General features: G+C 40.2%; 1 protein-coding gene across 1 annotated transcript in view; it reads left to right on the top strand.

Annotated features, from left to right (window-relative positions):
* The window catches only part of lnpep (leucyl/cystinyl aminopeptidase), a 100,343-nt gene that overhangs the window by 43,104 nt on the left and 37,375 nt on the right, over positions 1-19,864 (top strand). The window contains exons 4-8 of the mRNA XM_080189084.1: positions 120-254; positions 4,574-4,694; positions 6,925-7,079; positions 13,442-13,555; positions 16,463-16,594. Coding sequence (XP_080045210.1) covers positions 120-254; positions 4,574-4,694; positions 6,925-7,079; positions 13,442-13,555; positions 16,463-16,594 — 657 coding nt within the window. The remainder of the gene's footprint in view (positions 1-119; positions 255-4,573; positions 4,695-6,924; positions 7,080-13,441; positions 13,556-16,462; positions 16,595-19,864) is intronic.

Genomic DNA, 19,864 nt, shown 5'->3' with positions numbered 1-19,864 from the left:
GTTAAAATCGCAAGGAACGTATTCCTTTAGGCAAGCTGAGATTGCTTTAAAACTGCAAAATATGATTGACCACTGAAAACATCTGCAGTGTTTAATCTCATGTCTGAAATCTGTTATAGGATGCCACAACTCCATTTGCCGATGGACTATTTCAAGACACATTTGCGAAAAGTGTAAAAATGAGCACATATTTGGTGGCATTTATTGTTGCTGACTTGAAGAATGTCAGCCAAGCAACTGCAAGTGGAACTCTGGTAAGTCCTTACTAATTTTTTTTTGTGGTCCCTATTACTTTTTAGGTAGAGAAGAGGCTATATTTATCCACATTCCTCCAAGGTGGTGGCAGAGGGCCTTCTCCTTGAATTACTGTCATTTCTGTGCTAATGGTAATCCCATAATGATTGGTAGGAATTTCAGGACTTTGACCAGCAATTATGATGAATAAACAATCTACTTCAAATCAAGAAGATATCATAACATTGAAGTAATGTTATTCCAACAATATTTCTAAGCTTGCTTTTCCTGATGGTAAAAAAAGGTGAAGTCACCAGATGAACATAGGCTGCTCTTTGAGAGGGAGAGAGCTGACTGGTGGTGATTTAACCTGAGGATCACCACACCTCGGGCAGGGGCAAGGTTGAGAAGGCAGGGCCTTCATGAATAACCTCAGCTGGGACAGGAATGCTGTTGGCATCACTCTGCATCATGAACCGGCAGTCGAGCCAACTGAGCTGATAGGTAGAGCTCATAGAAACATAAGAAGTAGGAGTAGGTAATTTAGTCCTTCGAGCCTGCTCCACCATGTAATATGATCGTGACTGATCTCATCTTGGCGTCAACTCCACTTTCCTGCCCATTCACCATAGCCCTTCAAGTCCTTGCTGATTAAAAATCAGTCCACTTCAGCCCAGGGGTGATAAATTCCACAGACTCACAATGCTTTGAGAGAAGTAATTTCTCCTTGTCTCTGTTTTAAATGTACCAAGCCTTGGCCTAAAACCAAAAGGTCTTATTCTAGATTGTCCTACAAAAGGAAACAACCTCTTTGTCAATCCCCTTTTAGATATCCCCTCATTCTTCTAAACTCCAGGAAGTATAGGCCTAAACTTTGTATGAGAAATTCCTCATCTCTGGAATCAACCTAATGAACCTCCTCTAGACCACTTCCAATGCAACTACATCCCTCAGAAAGGGGTGCAAAACTGTGCATGATATTCTAAGTGTGGTCTCACTAATGCTTGACGCAGTAGCAGCAATATTTCACTACTTTCATATTGTATTCCTTTAGCAATAAAGCAAGTTTCCATTTTCCTTCCTTGTTACCTGTTGTACCTACATACTTGATTTCTGTGATTCATGCATAAGGACACCCAGATCCCTCTTCACCAAAGCACCATGAAGTTTCTCTCCATTTAGATAAAATTTGCCTTTTTTCTACCAAAATGGATAAATTCATACTTATCCACATTAAAATCCATCTGCCAAATTGTGTCCCATTCACTTAACCTATCCATCTCCATTTGTAAATTGGTTATTTTATTATTGCAACTTACCATCCCACTATTTTAGTGTCATCTACAAACTTGGCTAAGGTACTACTATCCCTGCATCCAAGTCATTAGATTGTAAATTGTTGGGGCCTGAGAACCGAACCCCACTTGTTATATCTTGCCTACCAGAAAAAGACCCATTTATCCCAATTTTCTGCTGGATAGCCAATCCTCTATCCAATCTAATAAATTATCCTTGATCCCATGTGAACTAACCTTTATGTATTAACCATTTGTGTGTCATCTTATCAAATGCCTTCTTGAAAGTCCAGTTATACCATATCAACAGGATCCCCATTATCCAGCTTGCTGGTTACATCTTTGAAGGACTGAAGCAAATTAGTCAAATATGATTTACTCTTCATAAAACCATGATTTTGTAAATGTCCTGTTATTAATTAATAATGGGTTATAACAATTTCCCAATGATGGATGTTAAGTGACTGACACATAATTTCCTCCCTCACTTTTTGAATAAGAGAGTTACATTTTTCCAATCCACTGGAACCTTTCCCACAGTAAAAAGTCTGACAACACCAGGTTTTAGTCCAACCTATTTATTTGATAATATACTCGCAAGCTTTCGGGTTAGCCCCTTCGTCAGGTGAATGGAGAGTTCTGGCCTCAGGCAGAACATATAAAGCACAGACAGTTTAGAGATTACTGATTAGAATGCGAATCCTTACACCTAACCTGCTGTTCAAGACCTGAAGTGGCTGATAATGTGAGTGGAAGGAGCACTGATCACAGTTTAAAGAGATGTGTATTGTCTCCAGACAGTACAGTAAGTGAGGTTTTGCAAACCCAGGCAAGTCACGGGGGTTACAGATAGTGCGACATGAACCCAAGATCCATCTGTAACCCCCGTGACTTGCCTGGGTTTGCAAAACCTCACTTACTGTACTGTCTGGAGACAATACACATCTCTTTAAACTGTGATCAGTGCTCCTTCCACTCACATTATCAGCCACTTCAGGTCTTGAACAGCAGGTTAGGTGTAAGGATTCGCATTCTAATCAGTAATCTCTAAACTGTCTGTGCTTTATATGCTCTGCCTGAGGCCAGAACTCTCCATTCACCTGACGAAGGGGCTAACCCGAAAGCTTGCGAGTATATTATCAAATAAATAGGTTGGACTAAAACCTGGTGTTGTCAGACTTTTTACTGTGTTTACGCCAGTCCAACGCCGGCATACCCACATCATGACCTTTCCCACATCCAGGGAATTTTGGAATATTGTAACTAATGGGTCAAGATCCTAGGATGCAAGCCATCAGGCCCTGGGGACTTGTCTGCCTTTAATCCCATAGTTTGCTCGGCAAATTTGTCTAGTGATCATGATGGTTCTAAGTTCCTTCCTTTCTATAACCTCTGCATTACCTCTTATTACTGGGATGGCACTTGTGTCCTCCACTATGAAAACGGAGGCAAAATATTGATTTATTGTCTCAGCCATTTCTGCATTCCCTGCTATTAAATCCTTAGACTTATCTTCTTCCGAGGGACCATCATTCACTTAAGTTACTTTCTTTCCCTTTTTGTACTTATACAAGCTTTCGCTGTCCGTTTTTATATTTTACACTAGTTTTCTTTCATAATTTACCCCATCTCCATCCCTCTCACCAGCTTTCCTCCTCTCTGGAATATATTTTCGTTGGGAACACTTGGATATCTCCTTAAATATCTGCTTCTTTCATCAACTGTCCTAGTTTTTAGTCTTCCTGCTCACTCCACTAGGACCAATCTGCCCTCATGTCTGTGATATTTCGTTTGTTTAACTCCATAATGCGAATGTTGAGCTCCAGTTTCTTGCCCTCAGATTGAATTTGAAATTCCAGTACGCTATGTTTTTTTTAAATCATTCGTGGGACACAGGCTTTGCTGGCGGGCCAGCATTTATTGCCCAAGGGCAGTTGAGAATCAACCACATTGTTGTGACTTGAGTCACGTGTAGACCAGACCAGGTAAGGTTGGAAGATTTCCTTCCCAAAAGAACATTAGTAAACCAGATGAGCTTTTTCTGACAATCAACAATGGTTTCATGGTCATCAATAGATTCTTAATTCCAGATTTTTAAATTGAATTCAAATTCCACCATCTGCCATGGTGGGATTTGAACCTGGGTCCTCAGAACATTAACTGAGTAAGATACTTCTCTCAAAGTCCTGCCGTAATGGCCTGGAATCATAGGCCAGAATTTTAGGCTTGAGTGAAATCAAAACTGAGTATTGGTAAATGGATTGTTTTAGGAGTAGGTGTTGTTTCATGGCACTGTTGATTACTCCTTGTATCAGTTTACTGATAATTGAAGAAAGACTGGTAGGATGGGAATTGGCCAAGTTAGATTTCTCTCTCTTTTGTTGACGTGATATGCCTGATAACTTTAAACTTTCACAAATGCCATGATTCTTTAGAGCAGCTTGGCTCAGAGAGCAGCTGGCAGTAGAGTCTTTGCAGCACCCAGTGCTCTCGGCTGCTTAATTTCATGTCAAGTGAGCCAAATTAGCTGGACACTGATATATATGACCTCGGGAGAAAGCCAAGTAGAGCTATCTAGTCAACAGTTTTGGCCGAGTCTCATACACACGTGTTAGGCTCTACCACCTAAGGATGTGGATAGTCATTCATCCACCTCTTCATTCTGATTACCTAGTTGTCCCAACACCACAGCGAACAGGATCTGGTAAAAGTACAGAGTTTTCCTTGATGCATTAATTGTAGGCTTCCCAATTTTTTGGATAAAAGAGTAAGAGATGCACTGGATTCTAACGTTGCATGCACAATATCGCTGCTGTTGCTCATTGCCCACATTGATTCATCAATGCTCAGTATTGCTCCTTCTGTCATTTGCCTCTCCAACTTAGCGCAGTATTGTCCCACTACACAACCAAGGATGTCCTCACCGTGGAGGTGAGGTCATCTTTAAAAGGCTAATGCCCTGTAGGCTCAGCCCATTCAAGTGGTTTTCTAGTGATGTAACTCTGTTTTAGTATTTCTGATCTTGTTCCCTTGAATGTGACTAGGTATCTGTGTACGCTGTTCCTGACAAGATGGATCAAATGCGTTATGCGCTAGAATCGGCAGTGAAGCTTCTGAAGTTTTATGAGGACTTCTTCAATATATCCTATCCCTTAAAGAAACTAGGTAAGTTAGAATAAAAATACGTTTTAATAGAGCCTGGACAAGCTGCTGCGGTCTATACATTACTGAGATTGATAATATCTATACTGTATAATGGTACTTGGCCAAGTATTTGATTGTCATATGATGTGCCTCCACATTACATTTTGGCGTTTCCTAACACTGAAATATTTAAAAGGGGATCATGCATATGATCTCATTCAGGTTTTAACTTACTGCCTATGTAACGGCCTGTGAACGTAGAATCTTCGTGCTTAGAATATGCCCCACTCCTACATATATTCAGCATATTGAGGAAAGTCTTCAGCCCTGAAGGAACAGTTGGATGTGATTTACAAAACAAAACTGAGCAAAATTAACACCCTGAAATGTTTTGATTTTGCTGAAGTAACACCATTTGGATTTGTGAGGGAGTCATGGCTACCTTCCATATTCCCTTGCCTTCTGTGTGAAGGTATGCCCTTGAAGGCATTACTGCATGGCCTGACCATGTTATCACACCATGTAACTTTCATCTTAGCTGATTGTTTTATACTGCCAAATTCTTTTCTCGTGTTGTTAAATATGATGGCATTCAGAGTTCAAGATTAATTGTGCATGTTAGAAATTGCTTTGCAGAATGTCAGCTGTAACTTTTAAATGAACAGTCTTCAGTTTTACTTCAGTAGACATTGTAATTGAGAAACTGCAACCTCAACTGAGCCGTGAAAGCTGCTTCTTTACTGCAGAGCATTTCAAATAGACTGACAATTCTAGATCCAGCTGTTTCAGAATGTCACCAAGACTGAGCAGAATTCTATTAAGTTTGTACTGATACTAAATAGAGATGAGTGCCAAGGGAATGGATGGTACAGTGATCATTTTCCTTTCATCTCCCAGAACAGAGCATGAAGTCAGTACATACCAGTAGGATGGAAGTCTTCACCGATGTTAGAATCATAGAATTCCTACAGTGCTGTTTGGTCCATCAAGTCTGCACTGACAGCAATCCCACCCAGGCCCCGTCCCTGTAATCCCATGTATTTATCATGCTAACCTCCTCCTCCTCCTCGCACGCACGTTCCCCCCCGCCCCCCGGCAAACACTAAGGGTCAATTTAGCATGGCCAATCCACCAAACCGGCCTGTGTTTGGACTGTGGGAAGAAACCAGAGCATCCAGATGAAACACGTGCAGACACTGGGAAAACATGCAAATTCCACATAGACAATCACCCAAGGCCACAATTGATCCTGGGTCCCTGGTGCTGTGAGGCATCACTGTGCCACCGTGCCGTGAAAGGGTCTGAATTGAAATTAATTTCTCAATCACTTTCACAGTGGAACAGTTTGATTTTGTTTTACAGTTGAGGGGGCAAAATACTACCTGTTATTGAGCTTTAAAACTGGTAAACTCTGATAGCTTGAGGGAAATAGCCCACTTTGGATGCTGGGTTTAAATTTATTATTTGTTTATTTATTTATTCTCTCAGAGCTAACCTACACAACTTGAAAGCACTACAGCAATGCAAAATATTAGTCTTCTGTCACTTCGATCAGATTTTTATTCTTTGCTTAAATAAACATGACTAAACAGGATGATGTGAATTAAGCAGGTTTTTCCACTTCATGTGCAACGTAGGATTTAAAAATTATATTTCACTACAAAAAAATATGGTGTAGCATTGAACCTAGGAACAGAAACAAACCCACCAGGTTTGTTCTGCCGTTCATTTCAAGATCAAGGCTCATCTGTAACTCGACCTGTTTTTCCTTCCTTTGATAATCCTTGATACTTTACCTACCTACAGATGTGCCACTGCCCGTGTGGATTACGTTAGGGTCATCGGCAAACTTAAATGCCAAACTGAGGAAAGTTTTTGCAAACGTTCACCTATAGAAGCTGCTTGACTTAATGGTCTAGTAGATACAATATAAATATAATCCGATGAAAGATCATTGACCAGAAACATTGAAGCTGATCTTTCCCCGCAGATCCTGCCTAACCCACTGAGTATTTCCAGTGTTTTCTGGATTTTTTTCCAGACTTCCATCACCCACATAGCATTTTGGTTTTGTCAAAAAGCAAAATCACTTTATGATATAACATTTATTTGTAATGTGCTCTGTTCATTAGGTAGGGATTAGCACACTATATCTTGGAAAGCATGACAGTAATTTAGTAATTGTTTACATGTGCCTGCAATATATTCTCATTTGGAATTCCTTGCATTGAAGTTTTTCTCCCTTTCCTAGATTTGGTGGCTGTCCCTGATTTTGAAGCAGGAGCCATGGAAAATTGGGGCCTAATCACTTTCAGAGAAGCAATCCTCCTTTACGAGGAAGAGACTGCATCAATACTGGACAAACAGACAATTAGCATAGTGATAGCTCACGAATTGGCTCATCAGGTATTTTAGTCAAGCTTCAAATATTTTGAAGTATAAGTTTTAAACGGGCAATAAAATGTATGATAATTGCTATTTCAGTAATTTGTGTGAATATTTCTGTAGCCTGAAACCACCACGTTCTGATGGTACTAGCTTCTGTGTACAGTGCTTGTTATATGCATCTTGAGGCTGACTGAGGACTCATGCCCTGCTCCTTGTAAGCTCTCAATTATTTTGCTTGCAGAAAATGCATTACCATTGCAATCTTTTGATTTTCCCCATCTTTTGTTGCCGAAATAAGGTCTACAAAGCGAGCTAACTTTCATTATGTTCACCACCTGATGGTGTTTGAATGAAGTAAAAGTAGTTTATTTATTAGTCATAAGTAAGGCTTACATTAACACTGCAATGAAGTTACTATAAAATGGATGCTACAATTTTTTCCTATCTAAAGTTCGTTGATAGCTGCACAAAAAAGAATTGTCAGTGTTAATTCACAAGGTAAGATCACGTGGGATTAGGGGTAATTTGTTAGTTTGGACAGGTGACTGGCTGATGGACAAAAGACAGAGTCAGGATAATTTTGTTTCTCTGGATGAGAAAAGTAACAAGTGGGGTGCCACAGAGTTCAGTTCTTGGGCCCCAGCTATTTACAATCTATTAATGTCTTGGGTGCAGGGATAGAAGGCTCTCTAGCCACATTTGCAAATGACACTAAAGCAGATGGGACAGTCCGTTGCAATGAGGAAATAAGAACCTTACAAATGGATATAGATAGGTTAGGGTAGTGGGCCAAAATGTGGCAGATGGAGTTTAACATGAATAAGTGAGGTCATACATTATAGTTGGAGAATTGGGAAGGTGACTTATTACTTAAATGGGGAGAGACTTTGGGGTGCTCTGGTGCAAAGGGATGTGGGTGTCTTCGTTCATGAGTCATACAAAACTAGCATGAAGGTATAGCAGACAATAAAGAAAGCAAATGGAATGTTGGCATTTATAGCTAAAGGAATAAAATATGAAAGTAAGGAAGTACTGTTGCAACTATACAAGGCATTGATGAAACCACACCTGGAGTATTGTGCGCAGGTTTTGTCCCATTATTTGAGGAAAGATGTAGTGGCATTGGAGGCAGTTCAGAGGAGGTTCACTAGCTGGATTCCAGAGATGAGGGCTTTGTCATATGAAGACAGATCGACCAGTTTAGACCGATACTGTCTGGAATTTAGAAGAATGAGGGGAGATCAAATTGAGATATACAAAATGATATAAAGTATGGATAAAGTGGACGTGGAGCAGATGCTTTCTCTTGTGGGGCATTCTGGGATGAGAGGTCATAGTTTTAGGATAAGGGGTAGCAAATTTAAAAAAGAGTTGAGGAGAAACTACTTCTCCCAAAAGGTTGTGAATCTGTGGAATTTGCTACCTGAAAGTGCAATGGATGCTGGGACAGTGAGTAAATTTAAGGAGGAGTTACAGATTTTTAATTGGTAATGGGTTGAAGAGTTATGAGGAGAAGTCAGGAAAATGGGAACGAGTAGCATACCAACCATGAACGAATGGCGGAGTGGACTTGATGGACCGATGGCCTAATTCTACTCCTATATCTTTATGAACTTATGAAATTTTGCTACTCTGATTTTGCACCAGGGGCTGTTCTTTGCTAGGACATGAGTAAATACTTGCTAACTACAGAAAAGAAATAGACTGATTGGAATTATACCCATATTAATTTGGGTTCTAGTTTCTTGATTTGAAGCACCTGATTGACCAAGACTATTTTGGAGATAGGGTGTGGCAGGAAAGAGGGCATGGAGGATTAAAGTGCCACCATTTGACCTCTGGGACTTGTGCAGCAATCCAATGGGGTGGTATGATTTTCCTCTCTCCAAAATGTGAGGTCTATGCGGAGGGGTTATGGCATAATTGGAAATATTAATGAGGCAAGTGACTTACAGAAGATGCCAATAGTCAGTGTTGAATCTAGGCCAGGAATGGCCCTAGTGAATTTCCACATGCTGTGTAGGAAAACAAATATTTGTAATGAGCAGCAATGATACCATGGTCTTTGTTTTACATGTTTGGTATTTTACATATTCACCAGCACCTTGGACATTTCCTGCATTGATTGGTGTGAAGCAAAACCTATTTAAAATCTGAGTGTGATGAAGGCAAAATATGTTCTATCGAATTCCCATAATGGAGAGATGCCTTTCCATGCTACATAATGGAAAGCCACAGATAATCAGATTTGCAACTTATGCTCATGTTTGTATGATACAAACATTCTGCACTCTCTCCTTCTCTATGTACAGCATGCTTTGTAAAGCGCTTAAGAAACAACACTTTTCACTATATACTAATATGTGTGACAATAATAAATCAAATCAGCAGGATCTTTGAATTTGGAATAATTGGCATAAATATAATGCCTTTAATGTAGAAGAGCTTCCTAGGGTAATCAGGAATAAATGGATGCTGATGAAGGGATATTATGAAAGGCGACCAGAAGGATCTTCCATTAAAAATAAGTTTCATGTCGAGTCTTGAAAGAGGACATGGAGACAGAGAGCTCATAGAATTTTGGCAGGGATTTCAGCATGAGGCCTTGGTAGCTGAAAATATGCTCCCATCTTTTGGTGGGAGCGGAAGTGGGGGAATGAGCTTAATACACCAAAGGCCAGTTGGAGGAGCAATTAATCATTTGGGGGTGAGGGATTGTAGAGCTAAAGGAAATTACAAAAGTGGCGAGAGTGTGAGGGATTTCAGTTCAGTTCATTGCATAAAAGTAACAAAATAAACATGATGTACTAGGCAACTGCAGTCTTTCTCAATAAAAGTATGAATTTAAGTGATTTCAGATTTTGGTTTTTGGGAATGATCAGCCACATTAACAACAGTATGTTTTTAGCGTCTCAGTAATCCTATCCTTCTGTTGGATAATGGGTATTAGTTTGTTTTGTCTGATCATGCTTGTTTCTGGAGCATTATTGCACAGGCAGCAAGAGTTTGGGCAAGGATTACCTAACATTTTGACTTCAGTTTCTGTGTGTTATGTTGCTTTAAATGTTCGGGCTCAAGCTGTAATACACAACAGGAATAATTCTCTTTGTTAACAAAATACTGTCTGTTTCATTAGATAGGAATAGTTATTGGCAAATTGAATGATAACTTTGTGACGTTAATTAGGTTCTGATGTAAACAACTTGCGTTTCAAACTGCCAGGAAGCCTCATTGTCTAGAAGATTATATGCTTGCTTATTTCCTGCGGATGTTCAGCGTGTGGCTCCCTGGAGCCTACAAGCTTTATTTGAAGTCTTGCACTAACCTACTGGAGTGCTGATCTAATTCAGGCACTTGGGAGCTCGGCCATTGATACAGTGTTAGCAAGAATAAAGCAGTGAAAGGAATCTTGTTACTTTTCATTTTGTATTTTTAATTTTGCAGCACTACTCTTATTAACATTTTACGTTCTTGTTTGTGCCTAGTCATGCCTTTTTCACACGCAGAATAGGGTCGTTTAACATCTATATAAATGATTTGCTTTTGTACCTAACTAAGTATGAGATAATTAGCAGCTTACTTGGTGCAGCAGGTTAGTGGATGTTGTGGGGAAATTTTAAAAGCTGGCCAATTGTATCTTAAACTAAGACAATACAAAACTCGCAAGGCAAATATCTCTATGCAAAGACATAACAAAATTTATTAAACATAAAACATAGAATGAGACAATACAAATGTCCAGCCAACTGGAGCCTTAAATAGCTCTGGAACAGAGTGACATAACCTCTCTGAAAGATGTGAAGTACATAGTCAAATACGGGTCAATTATACTTTTTTCTAATCAATAATTCACCTTTCATTAGCTTAAAATCAATTTCATTTAACGATGATACATCAATACAAATCTCTGTCAAGTACCTCAGTTAACCATATGATAACTCACAAGGCAAATATCTCTGTGCAAAGATGTAAAAATGTTTATTAAACATAAAACATGGAACAGGACTTTAGCATGGACAGTGCATCTAACCTGCACATCTTTGGACTGTGGGAGGAAACTGGAGCATGTGGAGGAAACCCACGCAGACACAGGAAGAACGTGCAGACTCCACAAAGACAGTGATCCGACGCTGGAATCGAACCTGGGTCTCTGGCACTGTGAGATAGCAGAGCTAACCGCTGTGCCACCATACCACCCCTCTGTGGAAGGTGCAAGATACGTTTCTTTATGGAATCCTTTCGATAAGAATGCTGCTGACTAACTAGTTCCCAGACTTTTGGCTTTAAACTAATGACATTTACCACCATATCTTTTGGTAACTTAGCTTGACCAAAGTGAACAATGCATTTGAAATACCTTAAAATATCATAAAATATCAGCATATATGTTTTGAAATCATAACTACTTTTTAAATTTTGTTTTCCCGCATTCGCATATTTGTAAAATTGTTTGTGTTAGCTGTCTTAAGAATCATTTAACTCTTTAGTAATTTCTTGTCCTCTGAAAGACTACATTCTGCCAATAAAACTTATTAGCTGGTTAGGAATCCCCTTCCACAATGGGGCGGCACTGCTGCCTCACAGTACCAGGCACCCAGGTTCAATTCCAGCATCGGGCCACTGTCTGTGTCAGGTCTGCACGTTCTCCCTGTGTCTGTGTGGGTTTCCTCCAGGTGCTCCAATTTCCTCCCACAGTCCAAAGATGTGTGAGTTAGGTGCATTGGCCAGACTAAATTCTCCCTCAGTGTACCTGAACAGGCGCTGGAGTGTGGCAAATAGGGAATTTCATTGCAATGGTTAATGCAAGCCTACTTGTGATTAATAAATAAAGAACAAAGAAAAGTACAGCACAGGAAGAGGCCCTTTGACCCTCCCACCCTGCGCCAATCATGATGCCTGCCTAAACTAAAACCGCATGCGCTTAGAGAATCCGTATCCTTCCATTCCCATCCTATTCATGTATTCATCCAGTTGCCCCTTCAATGCTGCTATCATACCTGCTTAATTTGTCATTGCTAATGGAAAAAAAATCTGTATTTATATAATGTATTCACAATCACTGGACATCTTTATTAAATGATAAGCTTTTGAAGTGTAATCTGTTGTATTGCAGAAAACATATTAGATAAATGTGTACGAAGCAAGCTCCCATAAAGCAGTAATGTGACACTGACCAGATAATGTTTCTGTAATGTTTGTTGAAGTTGGGAGAAATTAATCAAATTTGCAAGGCTCCTCTAAAAGTGATGATTCTTTTGGGATGTCAAAAGACCATCAGAACAGAAAATCCCTGCAAAAAAGATTGGTCAAAGCTGTAAATTGGGAGAAAAATGGAAGGTGAAATATTCTGAAAATCTGTCCTGATGGCTAGTGTGAATACATTGCACAAACCTTTTTACTGAGCACAATCTATACTGATAAACTGGTTTACTTTGCTTTATGGATAACAATATTTAGGGTGTATTGGGGTGACAGTAGAGAGCATATATTTGATCATAATTTCAAACAGTGCTGTAACATAGCTAACTGGCTGTTGGGAATCTTTTGATCTCTCCACAGCAATTGCTCCCCTGTTCAGTAAGTGGAAAATATCTACATCAAAAACTGCTTTTAGCCACTGACATTTAAATACTGGAAATGCTGCAGATCAGAGGGAATTAGCAGTGTATTAAACATTTCCTCTTCCATGTGAAATGAGTCATGGTTCAGTTTTTAAGGGGGAAAATGTTCCATTAAGTATAAATAATGTAAATGTTCATTCTACTTCAAATTGTAAAACCTGATCTCCTGCATTTTTAACCTTGCATCTTCAGGCCAAGAGCTGTGTTTGTCAATCCTTTGTTCGAACCCATCACCTCTGCCCCAGGGATTTCCTTTTTTATTTTCTTTATATTCTGGCCACAGAAAAGAGCCTGCTGCCTGGAGTTTTTGACACCACCTCATGCAGCGGCTTGTAAATAAATTTGTTAAAGATGCCAACGACCTTTTTTTTTGCAGAACCTGTTTTCTGCAGACATTTGTGTCATGCCCACATGTGTAGAATATTCATTACTGTATTTCTCATGCTGATTTGCGCTGTATTTATTAACTATCTTTGACAAGATGTCTAACTGTTCAACATCTCTAGTGATGTTGGCTAATGAATTCAGTGATGAAAGAGTTGAGACTCCCTAACTGGTTCAACTAACTTTAATTCACAATTCTCAATACCTATAAACTGTAATCTTTCTCTTAAGGACTGGTGCTAGAATTAGGTGACGATTTTCCAAACATCTCTGGAGTTTGTCAGCAGTGAGCTGCTTAATCTCTTTAATGGGGAGTTCATACCAGCTTTATTGTGAATTTTTCTTTTCCTGAATTTGTTTTATTTTTCTCCTTAGTGGTTTGGTAACCTGGTTACTATGGAATGGTGGAATGACCTTTGGTTAAATGAAGGATTTGCCACCTTTATGGAATATTTTTCACTGGAAAAAGTATTCCCCAAGCTCAAGGTGGTAAGTGAAACAACCTTTAACTTGTTTGTAAGGGGTATGTTGTTGCCATGAAAGAGGGAAGGGGTTGTTTCAAGATTTTCAATTTTTGCACATAACTACAGCTCATTAAGGAACTTCAAAGCTAAGACAAAGAATATACTTCACATCCCAATATTTATTTTCTTTGCACCAGGCAGAAAGTAAGTGCTCTTAAATGTGTTAGTGTATTTGAACTGTTGGACGGTAGTTCTTTACTACCTAATTGGAAAGCAGGCAATCTGTATAACTGTGCTAATATCAGTGTGCCACCATGGCCAATTCTACTTGCAGGTGATTGTGAAAAGAGAAGTGATTGCTCAACCTTCGTAGCAGCTGGCTGTGTTGTGCATCCACCTATGAGTCTGCTGTAACCCAGATACCTAACCTAGAAAATTTCAGTAACCCCAGACATATTCTCTCACACGGAGATAAGTTCTCAAGGAAGCATATGTTCCTGTCCAGTGGTGTCATTGGTAATCTCAACAGCACTGCTTCATAGAGTCAGAGATTTACAGCCTGGAAACAGGCCCTTCAGCTAACTTGTCCATGCCGCCTTGTTCTTTTTAAACCACTAAGCTAATCCCAATTGCCCGCATTTGTCCCATATCCCTCTATATCCGTCGTACCATGAAACTATCTAAATGCTTTTTAAAAGACAAAGTTGTACCTGCCTCTACTATTACCTCTGGCAGTTTGTTCCAGACACTCACCACCCTCTGTGTGAAAAAATTGCCCCTCTGGATACTTTTGTATCTCTCCTCTCTCACCTTAAACCTATGTCCTCTAGTTTTAGACTCCCCTACCTTTGGGAAAAGATATTGACTATCTAGTTGATCTGTGCCCCTCATTATTTTATAGACCTCTATAAGTTCACCCCTCAGCCTTTTACGCTGCAGAGAAAAAAGTCCCAGTCTATCCAGCCTTTCCTTATAACTCAATCCATCAAGTCCCGGTAGCATCCTAGTAAATCTTTTCTGCACTCTTTCTAGTTTAATAATATCCTTTTCTATAATAGGGTGACCAGAATTGCACACATTATTCCAAGTGTGGCCTTACCAATGTCTTGTACAACTTCAACAAGACATCCCAACTCCTGTATTCAATGTTCTGACCGATGAAGCCAAGCATGCTGAATGCCTTCTTCACCATAATGGAGCTGCCAACTGGAAAATAGTGGATCAAGATTATTTAGCCGTGTCCTTCAGCAGAGGAAAGGAAGGAAGCAGGAGGCAGTACTTGAAAAATTCAGAGCAGTGGTCAGTGCTGCATTTTGGGAACTCTTGAATACCCACCAGTTTCAGTTTAGTTGTTGGAACATAAAAGCATTTGACAAGTACTCTGAGTCAAGGGCCGTAGAATTAATGATATAGTTAGTCCTCTGGTTTGAATCAGAATTTTTCTTCCATAGTTGACACTTAGAAAGGATTCCTTAAGTCCGTAGTTAAAATCAATAAATCACGGTTTGAACATTCTATGAAATTGTACAAAGAACAAATAAAATAATTTGAAAGAATGACTTCTAAATTGCTGTTAACGTGCTAATGATATCTGTTGCGGTAATGAAATTAGGAAGTTAGATCAGATAGATGTTGTGATTTTTGACAGACCCCCTTCGACAATGGCAAGAACTGCAAGACATAACAGGCTACAAATGAAGGCGTGTAAAAGCATTGGCACAATGCACCCTTCCCCCATGAGCTCAGTGCATTCTATGCCCATTTTGAGCAAGAAGTCAGCAAGAGCAAGCCCTCCACCCCAAGGTCACCGTTGCAGACATCCAAACACTCTTCTCGAATGTCAACCCACAGAAAACGACTGGCCTGATGGGGTACCAGGTGAGCACTCAGATCCTGTGCAGACCAGCTGGTGGAAGTATTTGCAGACATCCTCAACTTGTTTTCACAACAATCTGTGGTCCCTATCTGCGTCAAGAAGATGACCATCATCCCAGTACCAAAGAAAAGCCAGGCAGCGTGCCTTAATGACTGTCGTCCAGTGGCTCTGCCGTTTATCATTATAAAATGCTTCAAAAGGTTAGTTATGGCACAAATCCATTCCAGCCTCCCATATTGCCTGGATCCACTATAGTTTGTCTACCGCTGCAACAGGTTCATGACAGATGCCATCTCCCAGGCCCTCCACTCAACCCTGGAACACCTAGATAACAAAGACATTATGTCAGACTCCCATGTATCAGTTACAGTGCAACCTTCAACACCATTATTCCTACGAAACTCATCTCCAAACTCCATGGCCTGGGGCTTGGCTCCTCCCTGTGCAACTGGATCCTGAACTTCCTAACTCATAGACCGCAATCAGTAAGGATGGCAACAACAACACCTCCATGATCACCCTCAACACCAGTGCCCCACAAGGCTGTGATCTCAGCCCCTTACGATACTCCATATACTCCTATGACTGTGTGCAAAATCCCCTCGAAATCGATTTTCAAGTTTGCTGACGACACCACCATAGTGGGTCGGATCTCAAACAATGATGAGACAAAGTACAGGAATGAGATAGAGTATCTGGTGAACTGGTGCAACCACAATAATCTCTCCCTCAATGTCAACAAAATGAAGGAGATTGTCATCAACTTCACGAAGCGCAGTGAAGGACATGCCTCTGTCTATCAATAGGGCGAAGTAGAAATGGTGGAGACCTTCAAGTTTTAGGTGTCCAGGTCACCATCAATCTGTCCTAGTCCTTCCATGCTGAAGGATAGTTAAGAAAGCTAATCAACATGTCTGCTTATATAAATATAAGTTGTTATTGAAATACAGTCTGATTTTTCAGTTGGGCTACTCCATATGGTACTTACAATTGTGGCACGCAAAATAATAACGAATTAGAAAGGCAATTGATTCCTTTTTATTTCTTTGTTTACAGGCTGATCGCTTTTTGACTACTCGCTTTAAGGTGATGGAAAAGGATTCAATGAATTCATCCCACCCTCTATCCACTTCTGTTGAAAACGTTGAGGAAATTGAGGAGATGTTTGATTCAATTTCATATCAAAAGGTATTCCAGTAAAGACCTTTTTTTATATTAATGAAGTTGAACTTCAATGTAGGTTTGCTTACCTCTAGCAAGTAATAGTTCAAACCCAATGACCACATGTGAAATATCCTATTGTGGCTGAATATTCATTGAGATTGGCAGCAAAAGTATTTCTTCACAGAGAGGGACAGATGATTAGAAGGCAATTCATCACGTCCTAATCTATCTCCAGTTGATATTTGAAATGACTGTAGCTGAGCAACCTCAATGTCATGTTTGATTCTGAGATGAGCTACACATTTTGCCACTGTTATTTGCAGGGAGTACCCAAGGAACAGGGTGCCAGAGCAGGGTAAGCACCTTGAATGAGCTCTGAAGAATTGATTCTATCAACCTGTGCTTGTGCTGTCTAGAATTGCATTAGTGGGTTGTGTCTCAATGGAAGATTGGGCATTCCAAATTGGGTAAACAGAAAGTTCCAACATTTTGGTGCAGCTGTCTAAATAGCTTGATTTGAAAAATCTGAAAATATGATAGGTTTCTGTGTATCCAAACAAAAATAGTATAAAAGCAATCCCTTCTTCCTTAATTGTTTCCTCTCTTCAATCACTGTTCTCCCTAACTTTCAAACAGCTGTAATCCTAAATACTAGTCTCTTAGACACGAGCTTTATCCAGAGCTGTGCTATGTGTACTCAAGCAAAAAGGGTTTCATTCAGACCAATCAGTTCAGTCATTGCCAATCTTCACTGGCATCCTATCACTTAGTACATCACTTTTAAAATTCTTGTTCTGAATTTCAAATTCCCTTGTAATCTTGATACTTTTAAACTTTGTGCACTCCTCAAACCACCCCATCGGGCCTTGCGTCCTACCTGTTGTACCTTTTTTGTGTCAGAAAGTTATGAATTTAAGCCTAATTCCAGGACTACTACTTCCAGAGCACGTTATTAGGGAACCCAAGCACCCCTTTTCCACCTTCATCTGTGGAGATAAAGATACAAAAGTCTGAGAACACGTACCAACAGATTCAAGAACAGCTTCTTCCTGCTGTCATCTGACTTTTGAATGGTCCTATCAGATATTAAGTTGAGCTTTCTGTACACCCAACCTGTTAGAGCAACACTGTATTCTGTACCCTATTTTTTACCCTTACCCCTACATGTCTTATGAATGGTATGTTTTGTCAGTATAGCGTGGAAAAAACAATACTTTTCACTGTATTCCAATGTGCCTCAGGAATCGTGCTGGGTCCACTGTTATTTGTCATTTATATTAATGATTTGGTTGAGAATATATGGGGCATGGTTAGTAAGTTTGCAGATAACACCTGTACAGACATCTGTACAGACAATAAGTCAAATCAAATATCAACACTGACATTTTTATGCATCTGATGGATGAGACATTAAATTGAGGTCTTGACTTCCCACTCGGGATGTAGAAGTTCCTGTGATATTTAGCAAAAGTTTAGTATCTCTTCTGATGTACTGGCCAAATTTTGCTCTTGTCCAGTACTAACACAAAATTGCTACTAAATTCATCAACAATTGCAAATTAATGCAACTTCCTACACTTAAAAGCTTTTGGTTTAAGCTCCTTGTAGTCTGTCTCCAATGTTGAAATCATCCTTAAAACTCATGACTTGAAATTCACTTCATGGGTGAGATCCTAAATGAATATTTCGCATCAGTATTTATTGTTGAGAAAAGCATAGATGTTGAGCAGCTTGGGGAAATAAATAGTGATGTCTTGAGGAATGTATATATTACAGAGAAGGAGGTCCTGATAGTCTTAAAGCACATCAAGGTAGATAAATCCCTGGGACCTGATGAAGTATATCCCAGGACGTTGTGGGAGGCTACAGAGGAAATTGTGGGTCCCCTAGCCAAGATATTTGAATCATCGATAGTCACAGGTGAGGTGCCTGAAGATTGGAGAGTGGCAGATGTTGTGCCTTTGTTTGAAAAGGGCTGCAGGGAAAAGCCAAGGAAGTACAGGCCACGGAGCCTCACATCTGTGGTGGGTAAATTGTTGGAAGGTATTTTGAGAGACAGGATCTACAGGCATTTAAAGACACAAGGACAGATTAGGGACAGTCAGCATGGCTTTGTGAGTGGAAGATCATGTCTCACAGATTTGATTGAGTTTTTTGAGGGGTTAACCAAGAAGGTAGATAAGGGCAGTGTAGTTGATGTTGTCTACCTGGACTTTAGCAAGGCGTCACATGGTAGGTTGTTGCATAAAGTTAAATCTCACGGGATCCAGGGTGAGGTATCTAAATGGACACAAAATTGGCTTCTTGACAGAAGCCAGAGGGTGGTTCTAGAGAGTTGTTTTTCAAACTGGAGGCTTGTGACCAGGGGTGTGCCTCAGGAATCAGTGCTGGGTCCACTGTTATTTGTCATTTATATTAATGATTTGGTTGAGAATATACGGGGCATGGTTAGTAAGTTTGCAGATAACACCAAGATTGGTGGCATAGTGGACAGTGAAGAAAGTTATCTCCAATGGCAAAGGGATCTTGATCAATTGGGCCAGTGGGCTGATAAATGGCAATGGAGTTTAATTTAGACAAATGCGAGGTGATGCATTTTGGTAGATTGAACCAGGGCAGGACTTGCTCAGTTAATGGTAGGTCACTGGGGAGAGTTACAGAACAAAGAGATCTAGGGGTTCATGTTCTTCACTCCTTGAAAAGTGGAGTCACAGGTGGACAGAGTGGTGAAGAAGACATTCGGCATGCTTGGTTTCATTGGTCAGGACATTGAATACCGAAGTTGGGAAGTCGTACACAGCATTGGTATGGCACTTGTTGTTGTACATGACATTGGCATTTCACAGTGAGAATCATAGAACCCTACAGTGCAGAAAGAGGCCCGTCGGCCCATCGAGTCTGCACCGAACACAATCCCACCCAGGCCCTACCCCCATATCCCTACATATTATACCCACTATTCCCTCTAACCTACGCATCCCTGGACACTAATGGCCAATCAACCTAACCTGCACATCTTTGGACTGTGGGAGGAAACCGGAGTACCTGGAAGAAACCCACGCAGACACGAGGAGAATGTGCAAACTCCATACAGATAGTGACCCGAGCCAGGAATTGAACCCAGGACCCTGGAGCTGTGAAGCAGCAGTGCTAACCACTGTGCTACTGTGCCGCCCAGCAGAATTGCTGCCCAGTGCCACTTAGAATTCTGTGTGCAATTCTGATCATCCTATCATAGAAAGGATATTATTAAACTAGAAAGAGTACAGAAAAGATTTACTAGGATGCTGCTGG

The sequence above is a fragment of the Carcharhinus amblyrhynchos genome, chromosome 5, assembly GCF_965287045.1.
Source record: "Carcharhinus amblyrhynchos chromosome 5, sCarAmb.v2.hapA, whole genome shotgun sequence".
Taxonomy (NCBI): Eukaryota; Metazoa; Chordata; class Chondrichthyes; order Carcharhiniformes; family Carcharhinidae; genus Carcharhinus; species Carcharhinus amblyrhynchos.
This window is presented reverse-complemented; position numbering and strand designations above follow the sequence as displayed.